At 49.2% G+C, this 14201-nt stretch overlaps 1 protein-coding gene across 7 annotated transcripts in view; it reads right to left on the bottom strand.

The window, feature by feature from the left end:
* The window catches only part of MED12 (mediator complex subunit 12), an 820436-nt gene that overhangs the window by 666055 nt on the left and 140180 nt on the right, over positions 1-14201 (bottom strand). For all 7 annotated transcript variants that reach the window (XM_086918278.1, XM_086918283.1, XM_086918279.1 and 4 more), the window contains exons 6-7: positions 8723-8833; positions 8088-8342 (exon numbers count right to left, since the gene is read on the bottom strand). In XM_086918278.1, the coding sequence (XP_086774404.1) occupies positions 8088-8342; positions 8723-8833 (366 nt within the window). The remainder of the gene's footprint in view (positions 1-8087; positions 8343-8722; positions 8834-14201) is intronic.

The following is a 14201-nucleotide window of genomic DNA, read 5'->3' as shown; positions in this document are numbered from 1 at the left end:
GGTCTCAAGCTGCAGCGGCGGGACCCTGCCCTCCGTAGCCTGCTGACAAGCACACAGCCACAGGCACTGCACTCACCGCTACAACGATGCACACCCATTTCTGTTCCTCAACCGAGGTCAACCGGACTCACATCACACATACCTGCTCTTCCTTGAAAGAAGGGTCGCACAAACAGCTGCAGCTCGCTGTGCTCGGTGCTTGTCAGACCTGCCTGGCGCCAGGCATCAACATGTGTTTTCTAAGGGTTTGTTGCATCGTTCCCCCTCTCTCACTCCCCCCCAAAAAAATATATATATACACTCGGACGAATGCAAAGCCCCTGTTCAGGGCTGCAGGCACCACAGGTCTCCAAGGGCTGATCTAGGAAAAGATACATCATTTAGGTCTCCGAGGTAACACTATTTCTTGTCGTGTTTGCGATCTGTAGTAAGACTGGACAAATGCACAGCCCGAGTGTGTGAGCTACACTATGTATAACTAAACCATGACTTGTTATTGAAGAATTTTTATTTATTTAGCCCCCCATTAAACTTTAGTACATTTATTTTATCACTGCCCTGCGTGGAATTTTTTTGCTTAAACGCATTCAAGACTCTACCCATCACCTACTATGTAGCCTCACCCACAATGCATTTGAAAAACCCAGAGGTACGGGTTGAGCACTAATACAATAGCTCCGCCCCCTGCTCTACGCCCCCTCCCTTCTCCAACCCCTCCCCACTCTCTCTCCCAGCACAGCACCATCAAAAAACGCCAGCCGACAGAGCAATAGGTCTCGCAGCATTTGAGTTAGAGCTTTTAGAAATGTTTATGGCTTTTTTTATTTGTAATTCTTTAGCATTGGCTACAGGAAACAAAAATGCTAAAGATTTACAAAAAAAACCCATCAACAATTCTAAAAGCACTAACTCTAATGATGCGAGACCTATTGCATTTCCAATGCTTGTTTAATTACTGTAGGCCAAGTAGCAACCTGGCTCTTGGTTAGCACCTGCAAGTAAAGCCCTGTTAAGACATTCAAATAACGTTTCTTTAGGCTGGGATGAACATTCTCCTTTAGTAGGAATAAGCAGTGCCTTGAATGAGGGTAAAACATCTCATTACATGTGAAACATTTCCTTCCATTAACCAACTGTAGCCCCCTTGGTCTAGGAGTTACTCCACATTCCCTCAGGGAGGCAAACAGTACATTAGACCAGATTATTCACTGTAGGAACAGAATTAAACCCTTCAACTGATCAGGGCACATCAGCTAATAACATTCCCTCAAGCAAGGGGTTACTCGTTTAACTGGGCAGTCACTGAGCCCTCCCCGCGGGTTCTCCAATTAACACAGGGCACCTACCCCGTCCCAGTACGTTAAGAGGCCCACTAGGGTCAATGAGGCACAATCACAGTCTTCCGTGGGGGGAGGGCGAACTCGGGGCCTCCTCCGGGCCTTCCGCCCTCCTTCCCAGGGGGTACCTTTCTATGTTCGGCCGCTCGGGGCCCTTGCGTAGGCTCAATTGGCTGGGGGAGGGCGCCGACTCCTCTTGGAGCCCTCCGGTGGTTCTCAGGCTGAGAGGGCAGTCGGGCTTCCTCACGATGAGTTTCGGGCTGGGGCTTCTCCCGGGTCGGGACAATCAGGAGCCTCACAGGAGGGGGTGCGGTCGCCCAACCATTCGTGCGGCAGCGGCGGCGCGGCTAATGGAGTGGCGCCCCCGTCACGTGGGTCGAGATCGCAGCCTCAGGCTTCGTTGGCCTACCGGGGCCTAGCGTGGCCTTCTGGTACGATGCGGCGGGCCTCCTCTGACTCTGAGGGCCGCCGGGGTGATGCAGTCAGCTGTGGGGCCTGGACAGCCTAGCCCCGGGCAGCGGCAGGAATAGACTTGAGTACAATAGTTACAGTTGTTGCAATAGGCAACACAATTTCAAACACAATGTGACATTGAGCTCAATGGGAATTTCTAGTTCAATGTAATAAATTACTTTAAGGATTACTTTTCTAACCACAGTCCTGGATCCTAGATTCAGTCCTGGGACATCTCCTGGAAACAATTGAGTAAGAGCGTTTTGGTTACAACTGTGATTTATAAGGAATATTATTGTATTTTAAAAGTTGACACTTGGAAACTTTTTCACATAGAATCACCAATGTTATTCTATGGGAGGAAATTCACTTAGCAGGTAAGTGGGGTTATCGTGTCTTTTTCTCACTCAGTGTTGGATCCTAGAACCAGCACTGGTGCATCTCCTGTAAACAATTGAAAGAATGTGTTTAGGTCATACAGGTGATTTTTAAGAAACATTTTTAAGTTTGGAAATTGGACACTAGGAAGATTTTCTGATGAAAACCAGACTATGGTTTCCTATGGAGGAAAATTGAGTTAACAGTAAATCACGGTTATAATTACTTTTCAGGTTAGTGCTGGGCTGAAAGATACAGCACTGGGTTCTCTCCTGATAACGGGTGAGTAAATCAGAATTCATTGTTCGGCTGATTTTAGATGAATATTTTAAAGTTTTGAAACTCCACACAGAAGAATTTCCAAGTGAAACCAGTCAATGTTACCCTATGGAGGAAAAGTGAGTTATCTGCTTTTGAGTAAGTACTCGAAAGGCAGAGTTAAGGTTATGGGCATAGACTCAGGGGTCTCCCAGGGTCAGGTAGGTACAGTTGGTACACCCTCAGCGGCACAGGGGCAGCCGGGTGCAGAGAGAGTAGGCCCAATTTTATCCTACGGAGAATAGGGGGTCAGCGGTTGTTGGCTGCTAGCAGGCAGGCCACGCGGCTGTGGGAGCTGGGCTCCTGGTAACTTACACAGGGCAACTGGAGAAGTAGAGTAGGGGAGTTGCTGCACTTCCAGCGACACTCAGGCGGCTGGGTGCAGGGTGCTTTTGGGCCTTTGGGCGCCCAATGTATTTCAATGGAAAAGCTGGTTGACGAACAAAGGCTGCAGGCTCGGGACGGAGATTCTTCAGGTGCAACCACCACTTCGAGAGGTAAGTTGGGAAGTTGTAGGTTAGGTAGGCACCCCAGAGGAGGGCGCAGGGGGCCGCAGGGCGCCGGGTGCAGTGGTGTCTTATGGTGTCGGGAAATCTTACCCTCAGCTGGTCGCAGTTGGAGGGGTCCCTGGTTCTGAGGCTGCAGGTGTCGTCAGGATCGTCGAGGAGGGTCTTTGGGCACTAGATTCTGGGTCGCAGTCGCCGGGGGGGGACGTCCTCAGGAACTTTGTCTACTCAGGCACAGGCCGGGCTCGGCGGGTGCAGAGTGTGCTGAATTTGCGGTTCCTGGCTGGCACCAGGGGTTGTTGCGGTTTGAGCAGAACTACTGCTCATGAGAGTCCCAGTCTTTAGATGAGCAAGGCAGGCAGGTCCTCCGGGGTTTCAAGGTTGCTGTCCGCAGGAGACGCCGGGGTTTAGCAGGTTCAAGGATCAACAGGCCGGTAGGTTTCTGGGGCCAAATCAGTTGGAGTATTCCTCTTGTTAGCAGCTGCACTGCAGGTCTTCTTGTTTCTTCTTGTTTCAAATCGGGATCTGAGGCAGGAAGGTTCAGAGTGCCCCTAAATACAAAATTTAGGGGCGATACAGGTAGGGCAAGGGCAGAGACCAATGGGTCCCTGTCCTGGGGTGAGAACAGCCCCTATCCTGCTCCTCTCCTGTGGGAGGGGGGTAGGAGCCTATCTCTGGTTGGGCAGGGATCCCCATCCGCAAGATGGCGGGTGCCCAGAGTAATGCTTCACCTGCCTCTCCCACCTGAGGGGTGGGGTTGGCAGAGGCTGGCACACCCCCTTTCCTCACTTAGGGCTTCCCGCCAGAGTGGGGGTCAGGACCGGTGGGGGCCAGTTGTGGAGTACAGCAATTGGCCTGGGGAAGCTAACAAAAGGCGGCATGCCTTTGAAGCTTCCCCTGCTTATTCTGGGGGAGGAGGCTTGGAACCTCGTCCCAGGACGTGCATTGTTTCAGGCCCCCGAGAGCGGCAAGCTCTCGACCCAGGGGTCCAGAAACATGTCTGGTGGTGGCAGCCTCGGTAGCCATGCAGTCAGGACACTGGGAGTTGGTTAGGTTACAGGGGGCATCTCTAAGATGCCCTGTGTAGTGCATCAGTGTGGGTTTAATGTGCTGAGAAGTTTGATATCAAACGTGTCAGTCTTCAGTGTAGCCATTATGGTGCTGTGGAGTTCTTAATGACGATCTCCCAGCACCATATACTCTTAATGGCATAACTGCACTTACAGTGGCCAGGAATGACCCTGGGTACTGTAGGGGCACAGGGCTCATGCACTTGTGCCCACACCACTTGCATAATGCACCCAGCTAGAGGGGTAACTGAGGTATGCCAGGGCAGTTTGTTTGTGGATATGGCACACTGGGATGTGGACAGTGTCGACTCTTTGTTTAGTTCTACACTTAGACACTCAGCCTGCAAAGGCAGTGTGTGTGTGTGTGTGTGTGTGTGTGTGTCAGGGTACAGGGCCCCTAAGGGTGGCACAATAAGTGCTGCAGCCCTTAGGGGTCTTCTCTGGTCACAGTGCCCTGGGTACCTAGGGTACCATTTACCAGGGGCTGACCTGTGGCCAGAGATGCCAATTGGGTTTCAGCTTCAATACAGTTTTAGGGAAGGTACACAGGCCCTGGGCACCTGATTGGTAGGAGCCCAGGGTGCACACTCAAAGTACATCAGCAATTCAGCAAAAAGTGGGGGCATACCATGCAAGAAAGATGGCACTTTCTCAAACCCACTCCCCCACGTGGGGTGAGCACACCAAGGGTGTAGTCACCCTAAGGTCAGTAGCCATTGGCTACTGACTTAGAGACCCCTAAAACACCCCCAAATACAGTATTTAGGGGACAGCCCTGAACCAAGATTCCAGATTCCCACATCCTACGAAGAAGAAGGACAAAAGAAGACACTCAGCAGAGGAGACTGCTGAGAACAACTGACTTGGTCCCAGTCCTACCGGCCCATCTGTAGTTTTCAGAGATCCTGCACCAAAAGTCGCCCTGTCCTGCAGCCAGAGACCTCCAGAACCCCTGGGAGGACTGACTGCCTTTAACAAAGACTAGATCTCCTGTGAACAGCAGCTCTGTTCAAAAGAATCTCCAAAGAAAGACTCTGAGCCTGCTGAAGACAAAGAAACCAGACGTCTGGAACAACCACTGCACCCGTCGACTATAGCCCGAGTGCCCTACCAGTCCCAGCGAGGTCCTCCAGCGCTCCAGAGTCCGAGTCCATCGTCGGTTGACCCCTCCCGGACTCCCCGACATTACCTGCAGCCTCTGCATTGAGACCCCCCTCCCAACCCCCCACCCCAACCACGAGTGGCTCGGTAAGGTGAAATCCAACTGTAAAACGCACCCCTGCATCCAGCCACTCTGCGCCCTGGAGAAGAGGATCTGAGGTGCACCTACATCCCCAGGCCCTCTAACTTACCTGCCCAGCTGTTGGTTCCCCCGGACGACTTCCTGGACCGAGCCTGCAGACAAAATACAAAACCGGCAACTCCCACTGAAAAAAACAGGGTACAGATGCCAAATCAGCACCCTGCACCTGGCCGCCACTGTGGATGCACATTGGGTGCTAACTTGAACCCCCCTTCGCCCTGCGCTCAACTCCAGGAGCTTTGATCCCTCAGCCTTGTGGCCTGCTCGTAAGCAGCTACCAACCGGAAGCCCCCTATCCCTCACTGGATAACATTGGGCCTCAGCACTCTGCACCTGGCCGCCCTAGTGCCGCTGAGTGTGCTTGTGAGTCCATCCTTGACTCAGGAGGAACCCTTGTTCTAACCCCAAAAATCCAACTCCCAAAACCAAGTACTTACCTGAAAACCGATAACTACATTTCCTCCCATAGGATTGCATAGACTGCTTTTCTGTGACAAAAGTTCTATGTGTGGAGCTGGAAATTCTATGAAAAATCATACAAGAGTGTTTGAAAAACAAACTGCATTAATTAACTTTATCCAGGAAATGTTCCAGAGTGATATCTAGGATTACCACACTGAGTAAGAAAAGTAATCTGTAGAGTAACTTAAAAAGTAATTTCAACTGGTTATGAAGAAGTGACTCATCTGCATCCAACTGCATTCAATTGTATCCAACTGCATTAATCTTGCAAGGTACTACTACACTTACCTGTACCAGGCTTGGCTGGGTTCTAGAAATAAAAATACAACTAAATAATATTTCTGATACAAACAAATTGGTCTGAATTCAGTCTGAGTGTATGATATCATTTGTGTGTACGATAAATGCTTAACATTACCCTCCAATAAAGCCTTACTGCTCGCCCACACTACCACAAATAGAGAGTAAGGTGCTATCTACTTTTACCTCTGCCTAACTTTGGGGTTCCACTGAACTCTGTGCACCGTATACCTCACTTTTGTGTATTATATACAGACAAACAACAAAAAGAAGCACCAAGGGGAAATAATCAGGTCACCCCCCCACTCAACAATTTATTTCAATAAGACCTGACCTACTCAGAACAGAATCTCATAATTCCAAGGACCAGGGGTATAAATTCCCTTTACAAGGCAGTACAATTATTACTTGCCTGTATATCCTACTTTTCATACTTTCTATCCAATCTTGTCATGTACCACAGCTTCCAACAAGCCAAAAACAAAATTGTCTCACCACAAAATTTTGTGCAAAAAGATGTAAAAGAATGGAAAGTACATCACGGTAGAAACACCAAGGGGTCTGCTAGCATATATTTACCAGTATGCCCACGCTTATCCTCCTCTGTAACTTTCCAAGTGGATATGGCGAGACTGACGCTAGCAGGCACAAGCTGGACTGCGACTTTTTAGCGCATTGTCCTAGAAGGTGGCGTGCAGGTACGACAGACTATAGCAGCCACCTGATTTGAGTGACCAACAAGCAAGGTGTTACATGGTCCCACACTTGCCCTGATGAAGTTGCCGGAATAATAGTAGGCTATGAAACATGTTGGCCCAGATGGTGATGAATAGCCAATCAGATGCCATTTTTAAGTGAGGACACTTACTGCATTGAATACATTCCTGTCGCAAGTAAGCGGTGCCTCTTTTTAACTGAGGATTGCGTCTCCTCTTTTGTGTTGTGTGTGGGATGTGGAAGGCACGCTGTGATGTTTTGCACTGACTGTCATCTTTCTTTTTTCACTCATTCTCTCAGATTTCTCAGCCCAGAGGAATCACTTTACTTTCATCTTTGTCTTCCACTTGGAAAGTTACAGAGGAGGATAAGCGTGGGCATACTGGTAAATATATGCTAGCAGCCCCCTTGGTGTTTCTACTGTGATGTACTTTCCATTCTTTTACATCTTTTTTCACAAAATTTTGTGGTGAGACAATAATTTTGTTTTTGGCTTGTTGGAAGCTGTGTACATGACAAGATTGGATAGAACAGTAGGATATACAGGCAAGTAATAATTGTGCTGCCTGGTAAAGGGAATTTATACCCCTGGTCCTTGGAATTATGAGATACTGTTCTGCGTAGGTCAGGTCTTATTGAAATAGATAGTATATACAGAGCCAGCTTCCTACAGATATGTAAACCCAAAGCCTTAGATAATATCCAAGCAAAATTTGGTTCTCTTGTCAGGATGCTGGTAAAAACATTAAATTCACTTTTGTTCACAGTTGCCAAGGTACAGGCTCAAAATATCTCGGCATGTATCTCTTTAGATGATTCGTGAGCCCACCGGCTCCAATTTAAAAGATATATCTTTCCCAAAAGAGGTTGCTGTGTCAGACTCTAGACAACAGAAGACCCCTCCCACCAAAGTCGATCAGGGATGGTGACCACTGGGCCTCTAGGATATGCCACACTATGGGCCTTGCAAAGCATTTCACTTATTCTACACAAAAAATGATTTACACGCCTAAGGTAGCCTATCTCAGCTAGAGGTAATTTATGCAATGATGAAAATTAAACTAACTTTAGGGAGGTGGGAAGCAACTAGACAAATACAATTGTTAAATATCTCAGAGGCATAAACTGCTAATCGAGCTAGAGAAGAGCAACTGATGTGGTATCTGTAGATTTGCCTAGAACAGAAACAGAACTATAATTGGGCATCAAGGTGCCCACAGTATCAAACCAAGGTCACAAATACCTGTAACATGCAGCTGAGGCCAAACACGACTGGCCGGTGCTGTGGACACATCAGCAGATCACTGAAGGGAGATTGTGGTGCATTTCCAGAGGACGGCTGAGGCGTGGGTGTAGGAGGCATGGTGTTGGTTGCCTGTGCAGATATAATATGAGACTGGTGTCCACCGGTGCCCTCGAGATGCATGGCCAACCTCCGTGTACAGAAGTAGGAGAGACGCCGGGAAAGGTACGCAGACTGAGCAAACTCCCCAGAGTACTGCAAGAGAGGAATGAAGCAATAACATGGTCAGAAAAAAAACGTGCACGCATCACAAGGGTACCAGAAGTAGAAAACAGACCATGGATTAGTTCATAAACAAAGAGAAGCAGAAATCCCAAGTCGGATAACTAAGAGAATGTTTCAGAGCAGATGTAGGAGTCAGCAGAGCATGGACAGATACCCTAGACCTATGGAGAAGCACAGACCCTGCCATCAACAGTTTGCTTTCAGGCATGGTCTCTAGTCCAGAAGCCAATGAACACTGTCAAACATAACTTAGAGCTCAAAAGCAGCATAATGGACAGATAAGAAAGCAGCAAAGTTAACAAACAGATTGAGGCTTACCAGAGACAGATAGTTTACATCATAAGACTTACCCGTAGCAGCAAAGGCAGAAGCAATTTAAGCAATTCATCCTCTCCGGGGCGGATCTTTTCAAAGCACTCCAAGACCCAAGTAAGGAACTCATGACGGTCCAGCATCCCATCCTACATGGAGACAAAAGGGACAAGTGTGTAATATGCTCTTAGTCCAGCTTTAGGGACTAAAGGCCTCCCACTCTGGGACAGCTGTGCCACCGTGCTCCTTTGATGGACTTTCTGGCTGACACTATTAGTGAAGTGTATTGTTAGCAGAGGCTGGTTTCTCAGTTTCCTGACCTGTTCAAATCACCTCCACAAATGCTATGAATTAAGAGAGTTGGAATTTAGAAGTGCTCCTGGATTCTAAGCTTAACTAACGGGCCCACAGGGTGCTCCAGAAACTGTGGGCATCACCAGCACCCAAACAATTAGACCACAACCTCGACCTTTGGTACCCAAAGGTGGTCCTACTTGAGGTACTAGTCAATTGTCAACATCAGTAGTATCTGCCCTATCACGGTGCAATGTTATCTTTTGAGAACAGTTGCTGCAATAAATGGTGTACTAGTAACGTATCTTGTGCCCCCCTCAGAACCCACTGCCCCCAAGTCCTCTCCTCGCCCTCCGAGTGACTGGATACTTCATTAGCAGCATAATAGTTTGCACAGAAACACCAGTCTTAAACTTCACCACCTGTTTTTGATAACTAGCTGTGCACGAACTGCGGCCCGCCCAGTGGATGGTCGCTCGTGATCTTTGAAAAGTCATGGCCTTATTTGCTGGCAGTACTGAGCAGACTGTGCTTGAGAGACAAGTTCATTTTGTGGGTTCACCTGCTATACACTGATCCTGGTAAAGTACAGAACTGTGATTTCAGACCCCATACAGATATGTAGAGGCGCATATCAGGGTTTTTCCCTATCCCCAGTTACATTCGCCCTAGCCTTGGATCCGCTGGCATGTGCACTCCGGGCCTAGGGTCTGGAGTGGGGTATTTACATAGATGGGAGGGGTTCACAATCTCTATATGCAGATGATGCCCTCCTTTATTTGCGAGAGAATGAAAGCAATGTCGGAGTCATGATCCCCTACTCAAGGTATTTTGAAGTGTGTCCAGTCTTCAGATTAATTGGAATAAATCCGGCCTTTTCTCCTGGACTCCTCTGTCTGATGCGTAACTCTTCCCGTTACTTAATTGAGATGGCAATTGGACACATTGAAATATCTGAAAGTCAGCTTATATCATACCAACAACTACCTGATAGTGAATCTGGGCTGTGCTCTGACGTTGGCCAGAAGTGCTCTCCTCTTTCGGTGCAGCCTCCCTCTTTCTCTCTTTGGGTGAATTGTGGTGGCGAAACTGTTGGTAGTTGCCCGTTGTTGGACTTGGCCCTTCCTGCTGGGTCATCCCTAAACCTTTTGCCTTTTTTCTCCTATATTTCCTCTGACCTGTTTTTGTTGGTTTAGGACTCTGGGCACTTTACCACTGCTGACCAGTGCTAAAGTGCATATGCTCTCCCTGTACAAAGTGTACCTGTAATTGATGTCCATGATTGGTTTATTGGATTCAATGTCAGTCCCCAGTAAAGCGCACCAGGAGTGCCAGGGCTTGTGAATGCCAATACTGCTAGTGGGCCTGCAGCGCTGGTTGCGCCACCGACAGAAGCAGCCTTGTAAAATGTGTCTAAGGTCTGCCATTGCAGAACCTGCGTGCAGTCTGGTACTGTCATGCTGGCTGGGCAAGTGCACCCACTTGCCAGCCCCTAAACCTTCCCTTAACTTCATATTAGTCACCCCTATGGTAGGCTCTAGGGCAGGGTGCATTGTAAGTGTAAGGTAGGACATGCTCTGATGTGTGTGGCATGTCCTAATAGTGAATTACTGCCAAATTCGTTTTTCACTATTGTAAGGCTACCTGTTCCCTTTAGGCCAGATGGGCTGCTGGAATTATTACACCCTATAATCCCAGCAGGCTCCGGGAACATGGTAGAAAATAAAGTTTAGTATGCAGGGGTTATTTCTGGGAGTAATCCTTTGCCCTGACTTAGAGGAGAGGGTCCCTGCTTGTCGCAAGTACATACCTGCGCCAACCAGAGACCCCCAATTCTAACACCCGTCTATTATATTTCTTTACGACACTTCCGATAAGATTGAGAAGCAGTTTTTTTAGACCTTTGTAGAAAAGCGCCAATTTTGCATGGTTGCCCCCCACTTTTTGCCTGATGCTGATACTCTTTGACTGAGTGTCCTGGATTCCTGCTAACTAGGTTCACGGGGCCTATGTTCCTTCCCTAAAACTGTACCTTTGCAACCCCGATTGGCACTTCTCTGGCCACATGTGATTCCCTTGTAAAAGGTACCATGGGTACCAAGGGCACTGTGACCAGGGAAGGCCTCCGAGGACTGCAGCACCTATTGTGCCACCCTTAAAAGCCCTGTACCTTAACAGACACACACACACAGTCCTTGCAGGCTGCATGTTTTGGTGCAGAGAAAAGTGAAGATTCGACATGGCAGATATGCCTGTGTGCCATGCCTACAATCCAGTGCCTATGGTATAAATAAGACACCCCTGTAGCTGGGTGTACTACGGTAAGGGTACAGGTCCCCTGTAGCCCTACAGTGTCTAAGACCATGCTTAGACATTGTAAGTGCAGTAAAGCCATAAAGAGTGTATGGTCTGGGAGTTTGTCATTAGGAACTCCATAGCACCATAATGGCTTCACTGAATTCTGAGAAGTTTGGTGTCAAATTTCTCAGCACATTAAACCCATACTGATGCCAGTGTGGGATTTAATGCCAAATGCACCTAGATGGCATCTTAGAGATGCCCCTTAAAAAAGGACGTAACTCTAGTGTCTTGGCTGAGTGGCTGCTCGCCAGCTGACACCCCAAGACATGTTTCTGGACCCTTGGGTCGAGAGTCTCCCGCTCTTGAGGTCCCGAAAGAAAGCACATCCTGGGCAGGGTACATGAAGGGGAAGCTTCAAAGGATTGCCGCCTTTGTGCGCTGATCCAGCCATTTGTATCGTAGCGTGAGTGTTGAGATGTCCTGGTGGCGTTTTTACTGACTGTCTTACTATTGCTTGATTTTGACTGGGGTTCTATAATTTTAATTGTTTTTAAGGAAAAATAAACTGGGACATTCGTTTTAAAATTGTACTTTGCACTACAACCTCTTGCACATACTTTATTGCTGCTTCTTCTTCCTGAGCTAGAGCGCTAACGCGGTGTCTGGAATCGTTTTTCCGACCCGCCTGAAGATTAGCGCTCTAGTCTTCAGGAGTCATTCTATCGCCCCGCTCCCCCCACTCCACTTCCGGTTCGGCATTTAAACCGGGATGCTGCGACCGCGCAGCGGACGAGCGCAGAAGGCGTGCCAAAGGCAAAGCCCGTCTGCGCCCGTCCGCGCCAAGACCACGAAAGGCGCAGGATATGCTGGACATACAGTCCCCACTATGACATATCCGGCTAACGTACTCAGGGGGCTAAATCATATTATCAAGTGTAACTGCGAAATCCCCATGGATAATCTATGGGGCCCTATTTCATGTCGGACATGTTCGTGGACTATGCCATGGCCGATTTCTGATATACAGGACAATCCCCCCACTGTACAAAACAGTCTAAAAGGAGGGCTTATCAATGCTCGCTCCATGTGTAGACACAATCAGGACATTAAAGATCTGATTTTAAACCACCACCTCGACTTTCTCTTTGTCACAGAGACTTGGCTCAAGGACTGGAGCGGCCCCGGCTTATCAGTGGCTTTACCTCTGGAATTTGTCATATTCAGAGCAGACAGGGTGAATGACAGGGGAGGAGGGGTGGCCATAATCATGAGAAATTCCTTGAATTGCCACACGTTTAACCTGGACTGTGTTAGAAGGGGCGGTCCCAGAGGCCAGGTTATGTCTACCAGACTACTCCGTGACCCACCTCTCCTGCCAATAATGCCGAGCCTTGACGAGGGAGTCCTCACCAAGGAGGACTTCGAGTAATGAATCGTACACTCTGAGATCACACCACACTTACGAACGGACACCACACCGTAGGTTTTCAATAGCAAGTTCTTTATAAACAGAAAAAGGAATCAGCACTCTTATTTACAAGCGATCGAGGGATCGTTAAGTCTTGGAGATTCGGGTAAAAGGGAAGCGGGACAGTCTTAGTCTTTTGACCAGTACGAAGCGTACCCTGCGCACAGCTCTCAATCCTCGAGCCAGGGGGGATACGGGTGATGGTAGTCGTACTGGATGTCCTACTCACTTCAGGTCGTTCAGTTCACGTTGGTAGCGTCGATGGTCCAGCCAGACCAGAGTACTCCTCGAGCCGCGACGAAGTCAGCAGGGCTCGATCTGGAGGATAGTTCTTGTGGAGCCGCGACCACGTCAGCAAGGCTCCGAAGGTTTGATGAAGATCTTTAAGGTTCAAGATCGAGCCGCGACGAGGTCAGCAGGGCTCCGATGTTCCGGTTCCGTAGTTACGAGGAAGAGCAGCGACAGCAGGGCTCGAAGAGTTCCAAAATTCAGTTCTCCTCAAGGGTCAGCCGCGATCAGATCAGCAGGGCTTTCTTGTCCAGGATAGAACTGCCCGCTAGTTCTTGGGCGGGCTTTGATAGAGTCCAGTGGCCCTTTGATGTCCGGACCCTCACAGGCGGAGGTCTTAGGCCTTGGGGGCTGGTCGTTGGTGAGGTCCGGCGGTTGGCCCTTTGATCTCTTTGGAGATGCGTCCGGGAATTCCCAGACGCCCAGCAGGGTCTGGAGCCAGCACTCGGGGAGGCCAGAGGTGCGATCGAAACCGGCCCCCGGGGGTGGCCAGAGGTGTGACAGAAACCAGTCTCTCAGGGGAGGCCGGAGGTGCAATCTAAACTCCCTGTCTTATCTCCCTCGGGGAGCCCTCATCCTCCCAGCTGGGACTGGCGTGTCTGGAGCCTGAGTGTCGCTGGGGCTGGGGTCATGCTAGGCCCAGGGAGTCAGGGATCTCGGGAAGGGAAGATGGCTGCCGGTGGGCCTATGGGGCCTTGCAGGGTCTGGCTTGCAGGGCCGAGGAGGAGTGCGGGAACATGCCGGGGCTGGTCGTCTGCGTTTGGGAAAATATGGACAGGACGACCAGGGATTACTGGGTGCGGGGCTAAGCTAACGGGTCGCTGAGGATCGGGGGGAACCACGCCACGAGGCCAGGTCCAACAGACTGCATTATAAGGTGCCGAAAGCATAGGCTTTTCCATCGCCATCCACGCCTCATCTTCTTTCACAGGAGGTCTAATATATTGCCCCACAGGGTTCCTGGAATCCTTGAGTGAATCTTTAAGCCACTTAACTCTTCGTTACCCCTATTTTACACTCCTAGGTGATTTCAACCTTCATTTGGAATCAAAAACTGAACCTCAGGTTAATAGTTTCCATCATACCCTTGAGATTTTCGGACTCTCCCAAAAAATAGGAGATGTAACCCACCTAGCAGGGCATATACTGGAAGGGATCTGTTCCAA

Source organism: Lissotriton vulgaris, chromosome 4_1, assembly GCF_964263255.1.
Source record: "Lissotriton vulgaris chromosome 4_1, aLisVul1.2, whole genome shotgun sequence".
Taxonomy (NCBI): domain Eukaryota; kingdom Metazoa; phylum Chordata; class Amphibia; order Caudata; family Salamandridae; genus Lissotriton; species Lissotriton vulgaris.
Note: the sequence above shows the minus strand (reverse complement) of the source record. Positions and strands in the feature narration are given on the sequence as shown.